This window comes from Cardiocondyla obscurior, linkage group LG01 (assembly GCF_019399895.1).
Source record: "Cardiocondyla obscurior isolate alpha-2009 linkage group LG01, Cobs3.1, whole genome shotgun sequence".
In the NCBI taxonomy this organism is placed as follows: Eukaryota; Metazoa; Arthropoda; class Insecta; order Hymenoptera; family Formicidae; genus Cardiocondyla; species Cardiocondyla obscurior.
This window is the reverse complement of record NC_091864.1, coordinates 13,657,608-13,681,693: the sequence shown is the minus strand read 5'-3', so window position 1 is coordinate 13,681,693 and position 24,086 is coordinate 13,657,608. Positions and strand designations below refer to the sequence as shown.

At 46.6% G+C, this 24,086-nt stretch overlaps 2 protein-coding genes across 3 annotated transcripts; one reads left to right on the top strand and one right to left on the bottom strand.

The window, feature by feature from the left end:
* Positions 1 to 92: 92 nt before the first annotated feature.
* On the bottom strand, positions 93 to 12,336 carry LOC139104060 (probable sulfoacetate transporter SauU). 2 transcript variants are annotated; one of them, XM_070659292.1, is made up of 11 exons: positions 10,608 to 12,336; positions 4,069 to 4,178; positions 3,755 to 3,878; positions 3,134 to 3,286; positions 2,949 to 3,059; positions 2,683 to 2,845; positions 2,144 to 2,348; positions 1,436 to 1,714; positions 1,137 to 1,334; positions 695 to 915; positions 93 to 621 (listed from the first exon to the last, which is right to left on the bottom strand). In XM_070659292.1, exons 1-10 carry the CDS (start codon positions 10,943 to 10,945, stop codon positions 728 to 730), a joined length of 1,869 nt encoding a protein of 622 aa, XP_070515393.1. In that variant the 5' UTR covers positions 10,946 to 12,336; the 3' UTR covers positions 93 to 621; positions 695 to 727. The 2 variants fall into 2 exon arrangements, with proteins under 2 accessions (XP_070515393.1, XP_070515390.1); XM_070659289.1 differs by having other exon boundaries at positions 93 to 600; positions 10,608 to 12,334.
* Positions 12,337 to 13,063: 727 nt separating this feature from the next.
* LOC139104071 (UNC93-like protein) lies at positions 13,064 to 23,899 on the top strand. The gene is made up of 8 exons (XM_070659297.1): positions 13,064 to 14,437; positions 18,369 to 18,709; positions 18,833 to 19,257; positions 19,387 to 19,592; positions 19,808 to 20,190; positions 20,372 to 20,504; positions 20,610 to 20,747; positions 21,246 to 23,899. The coding sequence occupies exons 2-8, from the start codon at positions 18,515 to 18,517 to the stop codon at positions 21,464 to 21,466; spliced, it is 1,701 nt and encodes a 566-aa protein (XP_070515398.1). The 5' UTR covers positions 13,064 to 14,437; positions 18,369 to 18,514; the 3' UTR covers positions 21,467 to 23,899.
* Positions 23,900 to 24,086: the final 187 nt, after the last annotated feature.

Sequence of the window (24,086 nt, the reverse complement as noted above, 5' to 3'; positions counted from 1 at the left end):
TCACGCCGAGTTCGTTAATGCACACGTGTGTGCTCAAGTCACTTAGACACTTAGGTCAATCCTAATAGATCCCAATTGATCCTGAAAGATGCAAATTGCCTTTTTAATCTTTTGGTTAATAGTAAGATTTTTATTTTTACACTCTTTTTTTACACTCTCTAATTGTAATTAACATTAAATTTTTTTTCTTTTTCTTTTTTTTTTTTGTTTTTTACAAAGCTACACTTGGTGCACTCTTTGTTGTGCATTTCTTTTTTAAGAACGCATCTCGAAGACTGTCGGAGTTTATCAGGCTTTTGTAAATAAGCTTTATCAAGAATCTTACGTAATCCGCCATGTGCGCGTGAAATAACATTTTGCAACACAGTTCAAATAAAACCAAGCTCTTAATTATCATTGTTGTCGCTTGGTAAATCGCGTTCTCGCGTAATTTCGTAAGTCTCGGTGGGAGAAATCTCATCAACATCTGATCGATGAAAGACACGTACAACACAAAAAAAAAAAGGAAAAAAAAAAATATCACAAATGTCTTTCCACCGTAAACGAGAAAATGACTCGTGGCATCTTGAATTTGTCAATCGCGCCGGTGGAACAGCCTTTCTGTAACAAATTTCCGATTGACTTTAATGGATTAATGCCAATCTTCGGCCGCGCGGTTCGCGTTTGGCTCGATATAACTCGAGATGCTATTTACATTGCACTTGCTGGAACAAGGGCCTCTTCCGGCTCATAACCGGGAATGTTCATAGATCGGCGGCCGCGCCGGAAACGTCGGCATCTCCACCGCTGGCAATTGGCCATCGTCGTTGGTGAACATGCTATTGTCGTACGCCGGCGGAGCCTCCTTGTCTGCTGTTCTCTCCACCTCCGCGGAACCGTCCATTAGGAACATGGTGAAGAAGAACATAATGGAACCTACGTACAAAGCGTCATGATACGATCGTCCAATTACGCGCTCTCTTCCGCGACCGAGACTCATAAGAGCAATTGGCCCGTTTAGATTCGTCAGCGCGCGATAAAAATATCAGGCTCATAAATGTCACCGAAACTTCTATGAAAAGGTCCGGTGACGCGAGCGAATAAAAAATGCAAGCTTATACGACCGCGATAAGAATTAATTTCCTTCCGCTACTTACTGATGCCATAAGCGCCGGCGTAATAAATATACAACGATTCTCGGTAGCCGATGGCCATTCTGGTCGGCTCGACGAGGATCGGCAAGTTTCCGCCGATGTTGTTCATAACGAACAGGAAGACGCCGACGGTGGTAGATCTCAGTTTCAGTGGGACGAGCTCCACCACGACGGCGAACACTATTCCGAACCACATTTCAGCTGGAAAACGGCGTGACTAACGTAAAAATGCGTGTCGGTATTTCATCGTGTGTCACAGCCGACCCCGGAGCTGTTAATTCTGTATAAAAGACGCGACTTACCGAAGAAATAGGAAAACGCCAGCGTGATCATAGCCCAAAGAGGATTGAAGTACACCGAACCGAAGGCGCCTGGAGTCGCGATTATCTGGCTGATCGCTAAACACGCAACCCGCGAACGAATTCCCATTTTCGCGACGAACTTGTCGCTAACGAATCCGCCGATAACGACGCCGATACTGCCGATAACAATCGTAACGGCGAAGAGCCACCAGCCGAGGTCGTAATCCGGAAAGTATTCTCTGTAGTACAGGTCGCAATTGTACGCGAAGCACAAGCCACCTGAAAAAGAAATAGACAATTTTGATTCTGTTTGGCGTAAAGACGCGTGTGATTAAAAATATGCCGATTGGATGAAACTTGCTCGATCGAGGAGAAAAATTAATTTGCTAACAGAATTCTTTCGAAAGAATAAAATCTTCTATTTTATTGTCCCGGAATAATTCGCAATTTAGTCACGAACGAACGAAGTGATTTCGAACAACTGAAATAAATGTAATCTCGAGCAATGAAGAGGTTTAAACTTGATTTGCTCCCTTCTTTAGAGCGACGAGATTTGAGTAGAGATTTTAGTCTTATTAGATAAAGCCGCCAGAGGCAAGTGAGTGATCACGGCGAGGTGAATCCGTCGGATTAGTGCAAACCCGATTAAATCGCTGATATTCCCTCGATATGTATCTCAATCCTTTCGCTTCGAGGCACGCTTATTACCGCAATGTCTGATGCTGGCAGCGAGGCATAAGAGAATAATGCGCGGTTGCAGTAGCACTTTCCAAATCGATACCGGCTCCTCGTCGTTGGCTGCCGATTCCTCGTGGTTGGACGCCTTCCTCTCCGGTTCGGATAATGTTAGACCGGTGAGGACGGCGATGATTAAGCCGATCACTCCGGCTCCGTAATAACACACCCTCCAGCCCTGCCAATTAACTCAATTTAATTACTCGATTTAATTAACTTTTACCATTTATTTCGGCTTAAATTTATCGCGTGGTCTTGGTATTAAAAAAAAAAAAAAAAAACTCAGCTCTTCCACGCGACCGTTGCAAATATATCGCCGGCATTTGTTGAAACAATCCTGTGCAATTCACCGTGACCTTCATTGTGCTTTTCTTCCGCTCGGAAATAATCTCGGGATGTATATCGAGCAATTGTTCGTCGGAACGCGCGAGGCTTTGAAAGTCTCGTCGCGGGCAAGAGCGAGAGAGGAAAAATAATACAAAAAGGGCAATGTCAATCGGATATTAGCTCACCAGATCCCAGGCATTCAGCTCGGTCACGTAGCGGCCGATCGGAAAGGCGATGCCGTAACCGCCGTAAATGCCCCAATTGAATATCGACATGACGAGGCCCCGCTGCTCTTCCGGAAACCAGTCCGACAGAAGACCGGTCGCCAGCGGATTGCATCCCGCCTCCCTGTAACGTTCGATCGGTCTCTAATATAAATAACGCAACCAATTGCGATCCGTTCCCCTGTCCGCGGCCGGAAACGGAAGCCGTCGTTATTGTCAGGACTTACCCCGCCGCCAGGACCATTCGCAAAATGACGAGCTGCCAGTAATGCCACACGGCCCCGCTCAGGCCGATCGCGACGCTGAATATCACAGTGCATACTGTCAGCAGTCTGATTCTGCGACAAAAAAAAAAAACGGACGTTAAAAACGCACCTCGAGAAACCTAATTAAATTATCTCGATCGGATTACCTGTGGTACCTATCGGCTGCAATGCCCAGCACGATGCCGAGAATTGTGTAAACGGCGATGAAACTGGGCCCAGCCAGGATTTGATAGTCCAGCCCAAGGCCGTTGTAATTCCATTCGCAGTAATAAGACCCGTTCAGTTCCAGGGACCGGCAACTGCGGTGACAAAGAGCGGCGTTATACGAGCGGCGTGATGACGAACGTGATAATTGCCCGTGCCGAGACCTCGAACCGCATGCTTCGTGCAAATCGCGGCGAAATTCGTTCGCGCTCCTCCTCGCGTCGCGACTCGTGCGAAGAGTCATTCGCGGGGCTCGGCAGTTCTCTCTTTTATTTTTTTTTTTTTTTCCCGGATCGTTAACGACGAGCCCCCGCGACCGATCATGAGATCGCGTGTCCTCTCGCAAGATATCTCGTGACGGTATCTCGTTTCATTATCGACGCGTGACTTAGCGGTATTAAAGCCGCGGTGAATCAATCACCGGCAAGGAAATCGAGTTGTCGCGCGAGGAAACGGCAATCTGAGTTAATTGCGCTTACAGTTATTCACGATTCTCCCACGGCGGGTTTTCTTTGCGTTTTCACCGAGTTTTTTTTCTGGATCGCGGGCTCAACGAGACTTACTCGGACGAATTCTTGGCGGTTTCGCATTGCACCGGGAGCTCGTCCACCGTCAGCGTCGTCGAATTAAATTGGCAGGCTATGTCGCCGTAGTGCAGGTCCTCGGCGATCGCTTTGCTCGTCACACCTTGCAACCAGATACCAAAGTTCAGTAAATGTATAATTATACCAGTTTAGCTTATAATCTATTCAGCATCGCGCAGCCTTTATCTATTTTAATATTGTTAAATATAAACTTACAAACATGCGTGTATTCGTTCGAAGCTGATTAATGCGCGCGATCGATTAGATAGAAATTAATATTAAATAGATTTTACCTATCAAAAAGTGGCCCAGCTCTGCCAGGACATAACCGACCGACACTATGGCCAATGCGTAGGGCTTGTAGAGAAATTTTTGTATTACCGAGCGAAGCATCTTGCCTGGCCTGAAAAACGCACAATCTTAAAAGCGCATCCTTTTCCATTCATGTCGCAAGATCGCGCGCCGTGGAAGATTATGTAATTAGCATGGGAGAATTGCAGTTGTCAGCGAAGTTTATCAGGCATCGCGCAATCGACGGTTTTATCCGCGATCTTGCATTTATTCGGATAGAATGCGGATAAACGCTGAACGCAATAAATTACAATGGATTGAATTACATGTCGGAGTGGCATCTTCGAGCCGCGATTCGCCTGGGAATCCTGCGATCCTTTAAGGATTCCCATAGAATGAAATTCTCGATTGATTACGTTAAATTAGACCTCCGCTGTGTAGTTTTCTCGGAACGCGATTACGTCCAATCTTTTTTCTTTCTTTTTTTCCCTTCTTTTTTTTTTTTTTTTAAGAGAATTAAATCCACTATTGTGTTCAACGTCGGCCTGCGTTGTTTATGAATATGAACGACTCCGATCGCGGCTGTCAGGTGCGCTCATCGCCGAAACGGGTACGGCGCGGATCGGATACGCGGCGAGAAGACTGCCGTTACGAAACTGCACTTTATTATTTACGATCGATCGGCGCGGTAGCATTCTAATTTCAATATCCTGGCCGCGGCTACGCCGGTCGGCGCCGCGCTCACTCAAGGCCTCTCCACCGGTGTGCAATTTGCGTATAATGCAGTTGCCGCGAGAATGGTACGTTGCATCGACCCTAAAAATGAGCGAATGACGCGAGCGAGTTCCGCGTGACACGTTCGCCAACTGGATCCGGGACAGGCGGATATACCAGTTTTAATCGGATGCAGATGCTCTCCGCAAAAATTAATCTCGCCGCGGACGTTATTTCGCCGGGCGCCGCATATTTCAGACAAACCTTACGAAAATTTGCGTTTACCTCGCGAGCGCCGGCTTATCAGCTGACGATTTAATTTCGAGCAACGCTCTGGATGCAGATCAAGAGGCAGCGGCAGTTGCGCAAACACCGCGCGGGCTAAAAGGGGATGACAAATATTGAATTACATCGAGGACGTTGTTCTGTGTCGCAGATTTATATAGCTCTCTTCGCGTCACCGTGACATTTTGCGAGAGCGTCGCGCCGCGCGGGTTCGGGTTAAGGAATCAACAACGGTGATTACCGTCGACCCGGAGCTAGGCGGATGAGCGGTGCCTCGCCACGTGTCACGGCTAACACGTGAGATCTCGAATAGCAGAAACTACATGATCGCCATCGTTATCGTAATTTCACGTCGACGTCGCGTTTTATCGCAGGCGCACGAGTTGCGTCTTCGTAGGAGGACAAAGTGGGAAGAGAATCGCGTGTAATTGTGATAGCGGCCGCGGATTGAAAAGCTCTCTCGTGCAACACGCGCGCGAGAAGCTTAAGACACAAGCCTCGTGCCGGATTACCTTGAACCAAAATCGTTGAGATGGAACGAAAATTATCATGTGTATATCGTTAATATCGCAGCGCTTGCCACAACAACGCTGCGCGCCGGTTCGCCACGAGCGCACTTTAACCCGCGGGGCTAATAAAGCTTTAGGGTCAATTAGTTTATCGATAATTAATCTGTAACGTTATGTTTAACCATAAACGTTTCGTTCTATTTCGATTTAATGTCGCGCGTTAACGGCGCGATTGATTTGACGAGTTATGTAAGACGAGCGAAGCGAGGATGAAGCAGGCGAAACTAAACGAGAACGTCGTAGGTAAAACCGAACTTGAGTAAAAACCGTAACGCTTCGCCGGACAAGGCGATAAATAGGAAGAGATGACAAATGTATTTTTGAAGAAACGGGAGATCGGAAGAAACGAAGGAGCCGTGACCGTTTGTCGAATGTCTCGCATGACACAAGCATTAACAAAAAAAAAAAAAAAAAAAAAAAAGAAAGAAAAAAAGGAAACAAAAAAAGAAACATGCGATTAGACACGCCCGAGGAATTCGTTAATAGCCGTGATTAACCGATGATCAACGGCGAATGCCAAGGTGTTAAGGCTGGCAATGGAATGGCGTGTCTTACGGTAGTCTCATTATCGAAATATTCGCGTCAGCAACGACAAATTGCGGCCTTTTTTCGCAATCACTTCGCGATCGAAGTTGCAGAAAACCGCTTCTGTCAGCAATAAGGCCCGAGCCTCGGTGTATGAATCGCGGAATCGGTAATTCAATCCGCTGTAATTACACGCGCGAACGGCGCGCTGATACAGCCGGCGATAAGCGAGCGAAGCATAGCTATTTGCCTTAGTCAATGGGAATAGTCGTTGTCTGTCTTGATGATTTGTGGTCTCACTACTGTGCTCGAAGGGCACGAGTGCGCTCACATTTTCATCGTGGCAGGAATACATTGGGGGTGACTCGCGAAGCAGGCCGCCCGGACAATTTTCATGCCGATAACGTAAAAAACAGACGTTTAAACGACGTAACGAGTTACGTCGATGATGTGTCTTTTCATGCATCTTTCCGCGATGCGAATAAAAAAAGGAATGAAAATGACCAAACAAAAATTCCGCGGGAATAATTCTAAAAAAAAATTTCTCGTAATTGTCTCCGTGACGATCTAAGAACCGCGTTTATTTTGCGTGACGTGATCTGCGATACGGTAATCGAAAAATGTTGCTCATCTATTGACGCGAGCGATACCGTGCGATTTTTTTATTCTTCTTTTTTTATTCCTCATTAATTACAGCGCGCGTCTGTGCGAATCCATTTGTTTGATGTTCGACAATTACAAAGCGGTTTTCTTTCCGTTTTTTTTTGTTTTTTTTTATTGCACAGTGAACAGTGCGGTGAGTATATACATATAATTAATCTTCATTGTGCGAAATTACTGCTATTGTCACACACATTATCGTATTATTGCACATTACACGTGCATGTGCAATTAGTCCCAACGATTCCACCGGACGGTAAATTCGAGTAAAACGTATCCTTGAGGAGATAAAAAAAATCTGACGGACATACTTGCTAAAATGTCACCCATCAATCGTGGATTATTTTAAATCTCGCAATTAAAATCTTCGAGATCGAACCGGATTTGCCTTTCACGGTAGATTGAAAACGTGTCTCATTGTTCGCGGAATCTTATTGATTGAAATTTCACGCAAAAAGAAGTTGAAGTGTTGAAGTAATAATAAAGTCCAACACCTAATTTGAGATTATGATAAACAGCTTGATCAATGGCCACGTGCAGCGGGAAAAGCTGTTTTGCAGCTTTTGTAATAATTGTAAATCTGACTGGCGTGCGGTCTTAATTTTGATCGAATTTAGCAGCACGCGTCAATCATATTCACAATTTTTATAACAGTTGCAAAGTAGATTCTTTCGCTCGGCCAATATTTTTCAACGTTCCTCAAAGTTAATCGTCCGCAACGTAAACTGAGACTCAGGAAGCCGCACGTTCAATTTCCAAGTCGAACTTTTATTGCGTTTCGAAGGTGGTTCTGCAGATTATACAGTATAATCGCGAAGTTTAGATAATAGAGAGAACGTACGATGTCGTAACGTCTCGTGAACCGACGGGAGGAGCAGCTATAATTTCCGTCGTAAAATACATCTGAATTTATTATTCAGAAGTGTCGTTTAGTTCGCATTACATCAATACCGATTAAAAGGGAATACTTAACGTCGGTTAAAAATTCCTCTGTGACATCACCGAGCGATCGGAAACGAGCGGTCGAAAAACTGTTTATCGTTAATGAACAGCCGCGGATAATTACAGGTTTGCAGAAACTTGCAGATCCCAGATAAAAAGTACCGGCTCTCGTCTTTATTACTTCGCGTTTATAGATAGAATATCGTTGTTTTAAATAATCCCAGGTGATATATCCGCGTATCTTTCCGCGTAATATTCGCGGATATTTTTTGTAAGGAGAATTCACGCGCGATAAACCATTTATGGTCCGCGACACGAGAACTTCGCCGGTATTCAGCGCTATGTGCTTACGCGTTACTAGTAATTAGCAAAGATATATATATATGAAAAACAAAAAAAAAACAGGAGGGCGAGCGGGAAGTGCGTCAAGGCGAAACGGTACATCCTGCACGAATAAACGCGAGTGATACGCAAAGAATATCGGACAACAAACAGTGAGCTGCACGGAAGCGATTAGAATGCGAATGCGCAATTCATATTCGAACCGCACATGTATATCGGGGAGATACGTATCTTGATTATTCACCGAGATCGCGACGAAAAAATATAACAACTCGATCATAATTCGCAGGTGCGAACTCGAGACGTCGTCGGTTCGTACAATTTTCTTTTTTCTTTTTTTTTTTTCGCGGGCGTGGAATTTTCACGGCACCGATTCACCCGCGGCTCGTCCCTTTTGATATATTATTTATACACCGTCTTGGGAGGAGAGTTCGCGCGCGCTGGCGATCGATTAAAAAGCCATTCGCCGTCTCGCTTTCCCCGAAGGGAGCGGAAAAAGGGACACAAGCATCCCGTGTTTTCCGGCCGATTGGATTTAATGATTTTTTCCAGCGTCACTCGAGAGAGATTCCGTCGCGGGGCGACGGACACCGTCGCCGTTTATACGGGATGCGTTCCGCGAAGCGTGCAAAGCGGGAGCTCTTACGAGTCTCCGGCGGCGACCTTTCTTCGGTGAAAGTTTCACACCGGGGAATAAGTAAAGAAAAAAAAAAAAAAGAAAAAAAAATATATATATATAAATCTTGATCAAACCGGCGTTTCCCCGACACCGCGGTATACGATTCCCGTTCTTTTTCTTCAAAATAAAATAGCGTTTAATCGCGCACATGCGTCATCCTCTACAAATAATCGCACACGGTCCCGTAAACACGTGCAGTCGGAAACTAGACGCGGTAACGGGAAAAAAAAAAAAAAAAGAAACTGCCAACTAAAGTGGCATAATTATTATAAATATCAATTAATAAGCCGCGTTGAAATCCCGCGTCTAATAAGCATACGTTACGCAACGCGTTATCTATCAAATTGTTCGCGACAGTCGCCGATCGCTACATATCGGCTGATTCATAATCGCACGAATCCGACATGCCGATAATGAACTTACGCGCGCATTTATCAGCCGCGATTATTCGATTAGTTACGAACAATTTGCTGATCATTAGCGTTGTAATCGCCGCGAGTCGCAAACGTTACCTAACGGGAGCGCCTTTTGCCTGATCTTTTGTCTTGTTTTCTCCGCCTGTAAACGCACATTTGTTATTCCTAGGAGATATCTAGACCTAAGCGCGTTCACAAGGCTGCGAGATTGAAACGATCGCGACGTGATTGTAACCGCGAGGCAGGAAATTAAAGCGATCAATCCACGTCGCGAAACACGAAAAAAATATAAAAAAAAGAAGAAAAAAACAAATTTTACACGGACGCGTGCGATATGTCGCGATTCGCAGAGCCATTAGCGGAACGGTTGTGGGAGAGATTTAATTAGAGGCCTGCTTTAAAGTTGAAGGCTGAATGGACGTTATGGGTGCGTCGGCATTCCGGATTGGACGCGAATCTAACGGGCCTCTGAGGCATATCGCGAGTTACGAGCACCTGCAAATAGCGCGGAACAACGATGGATTAGCGGCACGGACGATAATCGCGCTCGTATTAATTAATTAACTACCGGCGGGGGTAGGGCCACCGGGTGCGAGATTGCGCGACATCGGGAGCGTGATTTGAGATGTGCGAGCTACATTGCATGCACGGAGCGAATTCATTAGCCGGCTCTGTTTGAACTTCGAGACTTCAACGCAAAAAAAAAATTCCCGAGACAATTGTTTAAAGAAAAACTTCTCTTTACGAGAGAAAATTTTTTTTTTTAACAATTAATATCCGTCTTACATGGTAATACAACGTTTTTGTAAAATAACTAGTGGAGTAAACGCGTTAATTTAATTCATGTATAGATGCATATGCGGATTTATGCTCCTGCCCATTGACATTCCAAGTGTTTTATAAAGTATGGAGCGAGACAGTGAACGGTTCTTCGTATGGAATATCGTTGCATTATGCACGCTCAGTCCTACGTATTGTCTTGCATGTTACGTACTTTCACCGTTCTCTTTCGCATTCAGCCTCGTTTCAATTGTCAAAATCCGGCTCGCCGAACGTTAGACAGAATCGTTTCAAATTATTATCACTCCCGCAGCTAATTAGACCCGTTTCGTTTTTCTTTTTTTTTTTTTTTTCTTTACATAAAAACACGTGATATATCAGATTTAATTATTTTATTTTTCTGAAAAAGAGATTTATTCGAGAAGACATTTAGAAACCTTGTAATACACTGGAGAGACATTTTTCGAAATTCAAATTGAAGTTCTTCGTAGAATAAAAAATAAAAATAACAACTCAAAAATTAAGTACTGCAAAAAAAAAACCTTTTTAAGTGACTATAAAAGCTAGCTTTAAAATCTTGGTAAAAATTAATTTTTTTTTTTTTTTTATTTAAATAGAAGAGTACTCACGGGTATCCTTCGGGATGTACGGATGTGATTCTTGAACTCCTTGGGAAACTGACTGGAATGCACATGGCACTAGTACATCGGCTGCGCGACACGCGACGTCGAAGGGCGGCCCGGCGGAAAACGAGAGAACGGATCCGCGGATCGATCCCTTCGCGCGCAACAGAGGGTGGAGCGTCAAATGAAGCACGAGCCGGTGGCCAACGTACATTTATAAGAAAGTTTCCAAGGATCGGACCTTCCTTCTGAGCGCCTAACGGCAGGAAGAAGAAGGGGACAGGACTCGCGATATGGTGTACACACGTGCAATTACACCTGGTGCCACCACCACCGGTCGCCATCCGACGGCGGGGATACTCTCGATCTTCGATTTTCAAGGTCGCCTCGCGACTTGACCGCTTGCACCTTTATCGTTACATCATCGCCGGTGGAAAACGGCGGGAGCGAGAGAGAGAGAGAGAGAAAGAGAGATCAGCGGGAGGCGCGTCTCTCGTCGCGGAAACGTCACGGCGGAGTCCTTCAGGCCCGTGAAGTCACGCGCCTTGGCCGCGGAAGATGCGTTATCGCGGCGACACGATACGACGTTTCATCGGACTATTAGCGCGGCCGTACTTGAAGACGCGGTAATTGTTCTAACCTGAACGAATAATTATATCAATGGCTTCCTCGTAGGGCACTCTCTCGGCTCGAGCGCGTCTCTCGTCGTGGAAACGTCACGGCGGAGTCCTTCGGGCCCGTGAAGTCACGCGCCTTGGCCGCGGAAGATGCGTTATCGCGGCGACACGATACGACGTTTCATCGGACTATTAGCGCGGCCGTACTTGAAGACGCGGTAATTGTTCTAACCTGAACGAATAATTATATCAATGGCTTTCTCGTAGGGCACTCTCTCGGCTCGAGCGCGTCTCTCGTCGCGGAAACGTCACGGCGGAGTCCTTCAGGCCCGTGAAGTCACGCGCCTTGGCCGCGGAAGATGCGTTATCGCGGCGACACGATACGACGTTTCATCGGACTATTAGCGCGGCCGTACTTGAAGACGCGGTAATTGTTCTAACCTGAACGAATAATTATATCAATGGCTTCCTCGTAGGGCACTCTCTCGGCTCGAGCGCGTCTCTCGTCGTGGAAACGTCACGGCGGAGTCCTTCGGGCCCGTGAAGTCACGCGCCTTGGCCGCGGAGGATGCGTTATCGCGGCGACACGATACGACGTTTCATCGGACTATTAGCGCGGCCGTACTTGAAGACGCGGTAATTGTTCTAACCTGAACGAATAATTATATCAATGGCTTCCTCGTAGGGCACTCTCTCGGCTCGACCTTGCTGCCGTAATTTTATTTGAAGATTGCGAAATGATCGGGCAGCTACTGGTGGTCCCTGGTGGTCCCTGGACCCGCTTCTGTTAGCCTGAGAGGAACCGGTCGGCGCCGATCGCTACGAACCCAACAGCACGAGGTGATTAACCCTGCGGCTCGAAGAGTGGCACGCAAGTGCCTAAGTGCCTAAGCACGCAGATACGCGGCGGGCGATCATCGTAACATTGACATACTTCTTTATTTATCTCGCTTGTCATGGCGTATACGCAGGATAATGACAAAAGCGATTCGTCGTCTCGCCTTGACAACAGGACGCCCATGTCCTGCTGTCGTGATCGCGATCGCAATCGGAGAGCGTGATCCTCGGGTGATACTAATTGAGATAATACACGCGGCATAATTATTTATTTCTATTTCTTCAAGATCTCGGCGCGCCTTTGTCCGCGGGATATGGGCTTTGTCTAAGAATAACGTGCTCGTTCACCGTAAATCGCGTTAACGTACCAACGAATTAATCCTTTAATTGCGAACGTCATCGAGGGACGTCCAACCAACCAAGTTTTTTTTTTTTTTTAACGAGTCAAATACAGCTCAGAATTAAATGTAGCGTTGAGTCGTTTGAAAGTAGTTCAGAAAGGTTTGCTCGCGACAGTGATTTTAAACGACCGTTCATTCCGATTGTCGAGCAGATAAATGATAAGAGAAAAATGTCAGAAAAGCTACCGGTTTATTTAATTGTTTTGATTTCTTTTTTTTTTTTTGCTGCAGCGAGCGGTTGTTAAGCGAGTGTTCCTTCTTTTCGCTCTCCGGTTTCTATTAGTTTTACGAGCTGCCGATACCGTGAATCGCCTTCAGCTTTGCGCTCGATTCTCCCTCACGGTGGAACGTGACAGTTACGCGTGACACGTGAGACAATCGACGTTACCGTTGACGATATACATATACCCGCGACGGTATCAAAAGATGCAGCCGCACGCCAGCGGCGCGTGCGTATATCCATGGAAGGCCGTTAGATTCGCGGAAACCTTCGTCCCCATAGAAGCGGATAATTAGCGACTGATGGAGACTGATTACAGGGATTTAATATCGTTTGCGAGTGACCCCGACCTGATTTTTAATCGACATGGGATTTCGATGCCAATTAATTCCAAATCCGATACGCTTTACTTATAGAAACCAGGCGCTAAAGCGGATTGCCCTCGGGATTGCCGTTAAATAATGCACCAACGTTGACTTAATCTCTTAATGATTCTATAGCTCTCGTTGTTCATTGACCCTTTTTGGCAAGTTGTAATATTTCAGCGTGCTGAAAAATAAAAGAATAAAAAAATTAACAGGGGAAGATGATGGCTCTTATGTTATGAAGGAGGAGCTCGTCGTTGGTTTTACCGATCGGATTAATAACGACCTCGCGGGTTAATTAGCTAATTACGATTGGCGACGGGAGTTTTCGAGTGCCGGATTCGGAGGAAAATCACTCTTGGGGGAGATTCGGTGGGAATTAAAGGAGCGCGCTCTCAGTACGCACTCTCGCTGTTATCGACCATCAGAAGAGGAGGCCAAGCCGAGCTGGCTCGAGCAGAACCGAGCGACACCGAATTGCGGACACAGAGAGGCGAGCCTCCGCTCCGCGAGTCGTCCCTTCGTCGGCCCAGGATCTGGATCCTGTCGCGGATCGGCATCCTAGGTCGCCGTCGAACCTCGCGTTCGCGGTCCGCTCGCATCTCCGAAAGACGCCAAGGAACGAGGCCGGGAAGAGCTATTCCATTTCGCGTCGAACGCGAGAGTTCGGAATACTCCGGAGTCGGGTTCTGTGTTTACATCTCCCGTGGGGATACCGAAGGGAGATCTAACGTTTCGCACTCTCTCGCGTAGATACCGTCGCGAGCATCCGCTGGAACGGAGATCTTCGCGCTCGTCTATGAACAGTGCTCGGTCCCTCGAGTTTCGCGTCTTCGTCCCGCATTTTGTATTTTCGATTGCGGATTCGTCGCGTCGTCCGTACCGCGTGTCAGTGACAATTCAGAGTGGCTGGTGGCGATTGAAATCCGTGATTCATCGGCTGACGACGGCGCCGAAAGTCACGCGATTCCCTTTGCGCGTTCGATCTTGATCACGGGCGAGTGACCGTCAATCTCCGCGCGAGTACCCATCTCGACAGTGTTCGCGTTATAAGTGCGTTTAAGTTTCGCACGGCTATCCTTGTCACAATCTCAGGGTGATCTCTGCTCGTCGGAAATGCGAGTCGTTGACCCTCGGATCTCGCGAGTGATCTCGCGGATCTAACGTCGCGCTTTTACGTCGTTGTCGCTTAGGCTCCAAAGATCTGTGCGAGGACGTTTTGCGTCGCGAATGACCGGGACTCATCGCGGCCGCGCGGGATGAGAGCGACTACTTCGGCTTCGCGAGAGGTGATTATGCTCCACGACGATCCTGTGCAGAAAACCTGGTCGAGTTTCGTTAGCTCCTAGTCACCGGGGACCATGGCGATTGTTCGCAGCAGCGTAAACGCGAAAACGTAAGCTCTCTCTATGCAATCTTCGCTTTTCTTCTCATCGCTATCCCTACGATCCCTTTTTTTTTATCTCTCCTTTCTTAAGGTAAGATTAAAAAAATTTGTTTAAAAGCGTTTCATCCTTTCGTCTAAATATACGGCATTCAGTGGTACGTGCGTACGATAAGTCTCTTCGTCTTCGGCTTTGCTCGCCGACAGCCGCGTTATTATCGCCGTGCATAACGTAGCGTGAAAAATAAACTCTGCCTTGCGCGCGGCCCTGTCCTCTTCGATCAGGTGCTCCGTGGTGAAATAATCATATTCTAGTTGAAAGGCGGCGAAATAAAATTATCTCGATATTCTTCAGATCCGTGCCGACGTCGCGAACCGCCAAGTAATTTCCCTACGGGGGAGAATTACTTGCGACGCGAGCTTACTTCTCGAGAATGAAACTTCGCGTCCGATTGTTCCGATTGGCCGTCGAATCGCTCCGAGATTTCGCCGAGTGATCGAATGCGCGGTATTTTTCTTTTCTTTTCCCTTTTTTTTCTTTTTTTTCTCTTTGTTCTCAATCGTCGTACTTCTCGCACGAGCCCGGCAACGCAAACCCACGTAATTATCGGCAGCTTTAATGTTACGTGGGCCGACGCGAGAATAATAATCAAGGTCAGGAGCGCGGACAGTGCTGAAAAACGAAATATCGATTCAGCACCGTGTCGCATCGGCCGCATTTTCCCCTGTGACGCACGTCGTTGCAACGCCGCGAGATACATTCAGCATCCACGCAGCATCCGCCGCACACAGAACGCAGTTACGCCGCACGGCCGTCGGATTTTCAGGGTATTTGACTATCAAAGCCTGCTTTCCCTCTAAAAAAATTCACGCGACTCCTCTTCATCGATTGTCGATTGTGTCTTTTTCTCTCTCTCTCTCTTACTCTCTCTCTTTCTCGTGTTAAGCCTTTCGAGGTCGCCGTGTTTGTCCTGCTGTTAAAATTATTAAATTTAAAATAATATGAATTACTTTGCTTACTTTTTTTTTATTTTTTTTACGTAAAAAATAATATACGCGCCCATGCGTTTGACAAAAATTTTTACTGCCGATTCTCCAAGTTTAGAAGGGTTTAATAATCGTTCGATTTCGCTGGATTTTTTTTTTTTTTTTGTTTTATCGGAGTGAAGATATTCCGCTGATTTAATTACGCTCCTTTTTTTTCCTGCATCGCCCGCAGACTCCGCAAACGCGCGGAATTATATGCAATGAGCTGTGCGCCGTCAGGTACAGTTTTACGTGTGAAAACTAGTTCACCTTCGGCCTGCTGGCTACACCCACCTATGCTGCGGAATTTTTTTCGGTAGATTTCCACACGTCGGAGTTTGATCGCATGCGACACGCGCGTGGAAATAACGGAAGACCGACTGAACGAATCCGTAATTAACGGACGTGCGAAGAGCTCCGGTTAATCGCTCGGATCGCCAGCCAAATCACTTTCGAATCTACCGATTAAACCCTTCGAAGTTTCTTGCCCAGCAATCGAGAATTCCTTTTTTACTTTTCAAAAGAAGCGCTCGCGGATTATTTTTGCACGTACAAATCCCGCGTGTCGAAAGATTCAACCATTAAATATTTTTAACATTGATAAATAATGAAAAAGATTGTAATGACCCGTATTTCCATCCCTCTCGAATCGAATAGCGAAGCTTTTAATGCATTTTTATTGCGGATTAAAATGACCCCTTCTGCGCTTCCAGGAACGTAAAATTAAACGAACTTTCCTTTTAATCGGATCATCTCGTGACGTCTGACACAGAAATAAAACGGCAAACAGATTAAATTAATTGTCTCGCCCCAAGGTGCTGCCCCGATTCGTATTCAGCTTTAAAATTCAGCGTTTCAGTCCTCATCTGAATTTTCCCGGGGCATTAGTAGATCGGACGAGCCCAGAATCGCGAAGGTCTGACATCTGCAAATTGATTTACAGGCGGCGGTAAGAGATAAATCCGATCGTTTTCTAATCACCGATCGCCCGATAACGGGTATACCGGCGTCGTAAAGCAGGTACTTTGCGTTACAGGCTCGCGTTGCGTAAGCAGATAACAATCTACGCATTCGCGATGACGATGTCGCGTGGCAATCGCACTCCGGTTTCTCTGTTTTATTTTTTTTTTTTGTTCTTTTTTCTTTACCCTCCCTTTCTTCTCCCCGTCGCCCATGCTTCGGCCGCCTGAAAAACCGCGGGTGACGCGATCGCGGACCCGCTCGATACGCAAATAATCTGAATAATAATCTACAATCGCCGGAGTTTCCGGTTTCTATCCGATCACCGATCGTCGATCACTGCCGATTGGCGAACGGAACCGTTTGACGAAGGCCGCACCCGCACGTTCCCCGTTTAATTGCGCCGATGGCCAGCTCGCTCAGCAAGTTCTCGTTCAAGGTTGCCGCGGGTGACTGCTATGATTTTTATCTTACATTTTTTTTTATTGTTTTTCTTTGTTCCTCTTTTTTTTTCCCCCCGGTCGTAATTAGCGCGAGTAATGAGTATCATTCGATTGAATTATGCAAAGCACGCGGAAACTTTACGAACTACCTTCCTTATCTGCGACGTTGAGCGATTCCGTATTTGACGCTCGAAGGAGATCGCTGCGGGAATGGATAATTATTGTTTCAGTGGTCCCAGACGTGGACCTTATAATAAACCACTTAACCAGACTCACGGATGTAGTTCCTTGAATAGAACAAAGCGACTTTAATATACAAGTTGGCGAAAATTTCGCATTGCCAAGTTGTAAATTAAAAGATACTTTAATCTTAAACATTTTATTTAAAAAATTCAGAAAATTGGTTTATGTGGATTTTATGTTAGAAGAAACTATGCGCTGTTTTTCTATAGATCTTAATTCGCGTGCATTATTATATTTGGAGACATTAAGTATAATAATTTTTTTATAATTACAATCGAATGATCTACGGCCGACAGCGTGTTGCCAGTTTACTTACATTTGTATCTTCCGGTTAGATTTGGTTAGATTATTGTCCGTCTTTCCATCCTTCCTTCCTTCCTTCCTTCCTTCCTTCCGTGGCAGTGTTCTGGATTATCTCGAAGCACTTTAAATCACTTGACCCTATATTACACTGTTTTTTTTTAATAATCACAATCACTATTACACTCACTCGACGGACGAACGACCGAAAGAATGACGGTGGATTATCGTGGCAAATTTTTTACAATTAAAATTAAAAATCGCGACGAACGATCATGTGATTATTACATTTACACTCTCGATGTTCTTAGCGTTGCTCATTTACACCGGGTCTTCGTCCGAATTGTCCTCGATCACGAGAAACTGGCCGCGATTGTAAAGCGAAGTCCAAGTATCACCTTCGATTCTTCGATCAATTCTTCATCGGCAGGATGAACGACGCTAAGGTTTTGCGCCAAGCGGCGAATAACACGTTTCGGATAAAATGTTCCCCGCGTACATACTTAATCTTTCTTAAATTCCTCAAAAATCACTTGCTCGAAACGGGATGAGAATCCCGGCCGCGACGAAGAAGACGGGCGAGGTGCGGATCTCACGCTCTGACATTGACGGCTGCCGGAACCTGTCGAAGAAAATTTTAATCGGAAGCGGTCGGAAATGCCCGATGCGATACCCGCGCAATTCACGTCGGGTCAGACGCTCCGTGCGCTCCGTCGGCGACATAACCTTTACTTTCCGCAGCACTTTTTCGAAGCACGAAACGAGGCACAGAACGACAAGTGGTATAACTCAGGAGTGCAGAAAATGATCGTTCATTCCCGAGTCGACGACGTCGATATTTGTTTCGTATGTGAGGCTTTTCATCCGCGGTCGAAAATACGCTTAATTAGACTAAATCAGCTGTTAGAGATTTCGGCCCTTCAAGGTAAAGAGACATCCACAAAGAAAGTGAGATTTTTCTTTTTGTTTAGGTGACCGACTCGCGGATGAAGAGAACGTCGATCGCGACGACGGCTACCCTCGATCGTAATGAAATCGTGCGAGGGGCCTGATCTCGCGTGAGAAGGTACCACACGAGTAATCGCTAAGTGATAGAACGACGGCGGGCTGAACGACGATGGGTTCCTTGCCGAATCTTCACGAGCTGTCCAAGGACAAGCTGGGCAGCCCGGTGTACAAACCGGCGCCGATCGGTGGCCTTGGCCCGATACGATTGCCACCGCAGCCACCGCCGCTCGCACACACGCATAAACGCGCGAGAAGCAGTGGACATCATCACTCTACCCTGTGCGACAACGATGCCATGTTGGAGGTACTTGTCGAAAGACCTAAAAAGTTCTACCGTATTTAGTCTTCATCGTAATAGTTTTATATATACATATATATATATTCACGGTGTAATTTCTTCTTGTTAAACTTTTCTCATTCTTTGCAGCACATGGCAGCGTACTCGCCAATTTCCTGTCGGTCGACGCGCACCTCGGCGTTATCGTGGAGACGTCGCGACTCCATGAACTCGTCGGCGGGCGCGTCGTCGGTGCGCCGCCTAATCGCGGCGGTCCGCGCGGCTCCGTCCGGTCCCAGGCCACCCCGTAGGGTCATTCTGCGCCATATCGCGGCCCTTCTGCTCGGCCACGCGAGCTGCTCAGCTGCTACGCTGCCCATCTTCCCGCTGCAGGCCGGCATGGGCGCGTTCGAGCCCCGCATGGGCCCGATTCTTCTCGCCTATCTCTACATGATGGCAGCCGCTACCAGCTGCTTCGCGCCCATCGTCGTGCAACGGCTCGGCACGAATCTCGCTATCACCTCGGGCCACGTCGTCACCGCTATCTTCGTTGGCGTGCACCTGTATCCCAAATGGTACGGTAGTCGCCGTTTCATTTCTATTCTGAATTTTCAACTGGCGAACTTTAGCTCAGATATCACAGATAACTTGAGATATAATGAAAGGATCGAAACGAACAGAGATAACGTTTTATGTATCGTTAGGTACATACTCGCGCCCAGCTACGTGATGCTGGGCTGCTGCGCCAGTTCGAGTTTCTTGGCAAGGACGTCGCATATTAATGTGTCCGCGACCAACCTTGCGCTGGTCTGCGTCGATCCGGAAGATCCCGACGAAACGCGGCGCGAATGCTTGCTGAGGAGGCTCAACCGGGGAATCAAACTGGCCGAGGACATTGGTCTTGCAATCGGTACAGAGATGTTATTTTCTGGATTGACGCTACATATAATTCTCGTAGAAATTCAAAATTAATTCATTCTCGACTTCAAGCATTTTTACTTGAGAAGCACGTTATTACTCAACGCGTGGGTTGGAATATTTTGTTTGTAATTTTTCCGAATTTTCATACAATGATTAAAGTATATACGAATGTTTTAATTTTTTAATATTATTTCTCTATTTTAGGCTGCCTCATTGCCGCGATCCTCGTCAGGTTAACGGATCCGATACCGTCGAGCGTAATAAACAGTGACGTTTGCGGAGGCGACTACTGTTCGAAGGAAATGTACTTTTACAACGAATCGCTCTACGTGCCGACACTAACGTCGGGTACGTCGAGGATCCTCGTCAGCATTTGGCTCGGCTTGGCGATGCTTGGTCTCGCCATATCCTGCGGATTTTTTGATTCCAGGCTGCAAGAGCCTCAAGCAAATCACGACCGTGCCAGTGTCAAAGATATCTTTAAGTCGGTGAAATGCGCGTTTCAAGATCCAAAGCTCCAGCTCGCAGCGCCGCTCACGCTCTTTATCGGGCTGGAGCAGGGCTTCATTTACGCCGACTTTATGGAGGTAAATGATCAAGATAAATCTGCTTTCCATTTAATGTCACGAAATTAATTTAATTCGATTAAATTCGATGGAATTATTAACCTTTTTTTTTCACAGAAATTATTTCAAAAAAATTATATTGATTTATAGTTATGATGTACTTTTCTTTTCAAGAAACTTAAAGATATCGTACTTTTCATAGGCATATGTGGTATGCGCCTTAGGCGGCGCCGGTATGGTGACCTTAAGCTTCCTGAGCTTGGCTCTGTTGCAAGCTCTGGCTGCAGCGACGCTCTCGATGCTGCTGAGGCACATTAAAAGGTGCTATGTCGTGCGTAAGTGATTTTCAACAAACTGTTTACAATTATATTTAGAAATGCATAAAGATAATTAGCTCGATTGTGTTAATTCCGAATAAGACAAGACGTTTTCCCTTTCAGTTGTGGGGTTCGCTTTTCACGCTTGTCTTTTACTCGTCCTGGTAACCTGGAGACCAACGGGAGACGACCCGGCTCTGTTTCACGTCATATCAGCTGCCTGGGGAGTCTGTAACTCCATCTGGGAAACTCTGATTTACAGTAAGTATCTTGCTCGATTTCTACGTCACGCGGACGTCAAGCGGCAAAGCGAGAACACGACTCGTGAGTCACGTATTTACAATCGTTCGTAGAAATCACGAATTCACGTTGATCAAGTCAAACTAAAGGTTTCAAAAGCGAGGCTGCAGACTCTGCTTTGCCGACGCGCGTCTGTATTTCGTCAGAATGTGGGCGCCGTTCGCCAATTGTGCACACACACCGCGGGAAATCATGCGGGCGTGTGAAACAAGCAACCGAGACCGTCTTTGTATTCGTGAGAAGAAAAAGCGCGGAGAGACAGAGATAGTGTCAAAAATAGCGTTTCTTAATTTATACTTTCCTTAAAAATGTATTGATTGAAACACAAATCGATGGCGAAGGGATAGGGAAAATAACAAAAAGACGAGATATTTCTTAAGGCGGCGATTCTCCCGAGATGAAAAGGGAGAATAATTAAGAAATGTCAGAGAGTGACTTTTTCATTTTGTTACTTTCCAGCGCTGGTGATGGGCTTATACCCGAACGCATGGCAGGGACCGCTGTCGACGTCGCTTTTCTGGCGTTGGCTCGGCTTGACTCTCGCGCTTAGTTTACACGGTGCGGTGTGCACTCGTTACCGTGTTCTGGGCCTCGGTGCCACCTTGGTGCTGGCGGTGGTGCCGTACGTGTGGCTGGAGAGCCGTCTCGCCCGCCGCGGCAAGACGTTGGCACCCTTATGACCAGGCGACTCGACCGCGAGCGAACGCGGATCCACCAGCGTCGAGACTGCGACAACGACCGAGATCAGACACCGGGGAGACTGAGAACGAGCCGTTCCATCCGGCACCACGATAAAATCGTGGACCGGAATACCGAGACGCGGTAGCCGCCGCAGCAGCGGCCTGACGACGCAGGAGTCGCAACAGCAGCAGCCACCGCAACCGCAGCAACAGCAACCGCAACAGCATCAGGCGCAGGCCAGCGGCACGACGTTAAAAGTCAAGACGCGACGCAGGGCGAACAGCGTCGCATTTGCCTGCCGCACCGATTACGGTCTGCCCGACGACAGCGATGATAACACTCCGCCGAAGAATCCGGTGCTGCTGGTCGTTGAAAGCTCGAAGATCGAGCGTCGCAGGAGTGCCATCGAGGAAGGCTCGAAGGAGCGTTCTTCGATCTTCACGCTTTCGTGAGGCAGGCGTCCCTTCGCGAACGTGCTGCTTCCCAAGCTTCGTCGCGCCGTTCAATAGACGAGATGAGTGTTAGTGGATTCATGCGAAAGCATATGGCAGACTCCGCAACGAGTTTCCATACGAACCGCTCCCATAGAGCAGAGTATTACAATAATTTCGCACTAATTGCAATAGTGTCGCAACGTTCTGTGCTGCATTGAGTTTCGGATAACAAACGATATTTCTTTCTTTTTCTTGAACGCAGAGCTTCACAGAACTTTGAATGAAATCGCTCTTCTCAGCTTTAGAGGAAAAGAAGGGAAGAGAAAGAGGATTATTTCTCGAGTTAGTCACCGGGATAATCTAGTGATAGCGTGCAAGCCTCGATACGATATTCGATGTATCTCATGTGAACGCGGAACATTGCGAAGCTATTACAGTGTCCTATTTAACACTCGACTCGGGAGAGAGAGCTTCGACTCTCTGTCTCTTTCGCTCTCGTGCAAATTTGGAGCGAGGACGGTGACGATCGATGGGCGCTTTAAAGCTCTCTCTCTCTTACTCTCTAGGCGCGTTCGAGCCGCGATTAATGAGGATCACTCTTCTGAAGCTGGATGGAACGGCTATGTATACGGACACTATATACATACACGCGTACGCACGTATACATATATGTTTTCTTGCTACAGTGCGATCGATGCACATGACTGAATAGCGAAGAAACGACATACGCGCGTGCACGTACGTAAATCTACATATATCGTATTCTAATATCGAGCGTACCGTTTTGTATCACTCGAACGAATCCGCAGTTTGACGTAACGAAACGTCGAGATGTACCTGATGTCTTTCAAGCCAACACAACCAAGCTACACAAAGTATAGCCGCCACCCTTTCCGCGCGACTCTCGATATAAATATTACATATATATATATATACATGTACCCACACGTACGCAAGTCTCCCTATCTATCGTAGATGCTCGTGTGCCGAGCCCTCGCGGGCGTATCGATTTTTTGAATGAAACAACTCCCCGCATCCTTTTGTATACTGATTGCACCCTCGAAAGCGTCGAGCGAAGCTCGCGAGCGAGCAAATCGACACCTAGGAGCGAGTTTAACGATAATTGTAAGCGCCTTTAACGACATAAGTATCACGATAATTCGAATAAAATTTTTTTACGACAATTTGTCGACGGGATGATTCATCCTCCGGAAAAGACTAATGAAGATGACTTCCGCTGATGTAGATAAGTATGGGCGGCCTGTTTACGAGGCATTTAGACGTTTAGGACACGCATCTTCCCGGTTTGTGTTAGCGGCAATCGTCTCCCGGTTCGCAGACCGTCTCTTGACGTTTTTTGTTACAAATCTTAGGAGTTAAGTAATGCGAAACACTGTAATAATCGCGTAAAGTTTAAGGGAGATTAATAAGTGTTATCTTGTTTAATGTTGCAAGTAGGCGAGTCGAATGTTATATTAGAACGGTCGGGGGTAACATATCACTGGCATACATCATCCGGCGGAAACGGGGCCTGGTTTTCATCCGCCTCCCCAGCTGACGGGGACACAGCGTATTGTTTGCACGATCGCAGAAATATCGTGACGAAGAAGGAAAGTCACTTTTGCGTCACCGTGAAAAGAAAATAATTTCGAAAGCCTTCGACGCAAAAAAAATAATCTGTAAAATTTCTAACTCTCACGTCCCGTAATTTACTCTTGTATTTTCAACGACAATCAAATTTACTCGAATAAGAGTTGGGAATCTATTTAAATCGATAATAATTTTGTCTATCGGAAGGGAGGCGTTTAATCGTTGCGTGCACCTCGGATTAATTCCAGGACCCGTGCTTCCGTCGGCACAAACCTATCCCATTTTACGGTAAAGTTTTTTATGCGCCTCATACATGTTTTCCGATGTTCCGAGTTAACCGTATTACGCTTGACCGAGAGTAAGGATCGCAGGACGATAACGGGACAAAAAAAAAAAAAAAAAGTAAAATGAACGAGAAGCGAGGTTTCGAAGTGTGTAAGGAGAGAAAAACCGCTAGGACGAAAGAAAAAAATCGCTCGTTGACAAAACCATACTTCTTACTTACTTGGCAACGAACTCGCTTACTTCCAGCTCGCCAAGGATCGCGGGCGAAGGAAAAAAAAGGGGGAGGCAGGAGAGTTCAAAGGGAACGGAA

Coding starts and splice junctions, on each gene's coding strand:
- LOC139104060 (XM_070659292.1), bottom strand. CDS start 10,945: ATGGCGACCGGTGGTGGTGGCACCAGGTGTAATTGCACGTGTGTACAC. Junction 1,715..2,143: donor TGCCAGCATCAGACATTGCG/GTAATAAGCGTG, acceptor TTTCTTTTTCAG/GTGGCTTGTGCTTCGCGTAC. Junction 1,335..1,435: donor GGCGTTTTCCTATTTCTTCG/GTAAGTCGCGTC, acceptor GCCGTTTTCCAG/CTGAAATGTGGTTCGGAATA.
- LOC139104071 (XM_070659297.1), top strand. CDS start 18,515: ATGGGTTCCTTGCCGAATCTTCACGAGCTGTCCAAGGACAAGCTGGGC. Junction 18,710..18,832: donor ACAACGATGCCATGTTGGAG/GTACTTGTCGAA, acceptor CATTCTTTGCAG/CACATGGCAGCGTACTCGCC. Junction 20,191..20,371: donor TTTACGCCGACTTTATGGAG/GTAAATGATCAA, acceptor TACTTTTCATAG/GCATATGTGGTATGCGCCTT.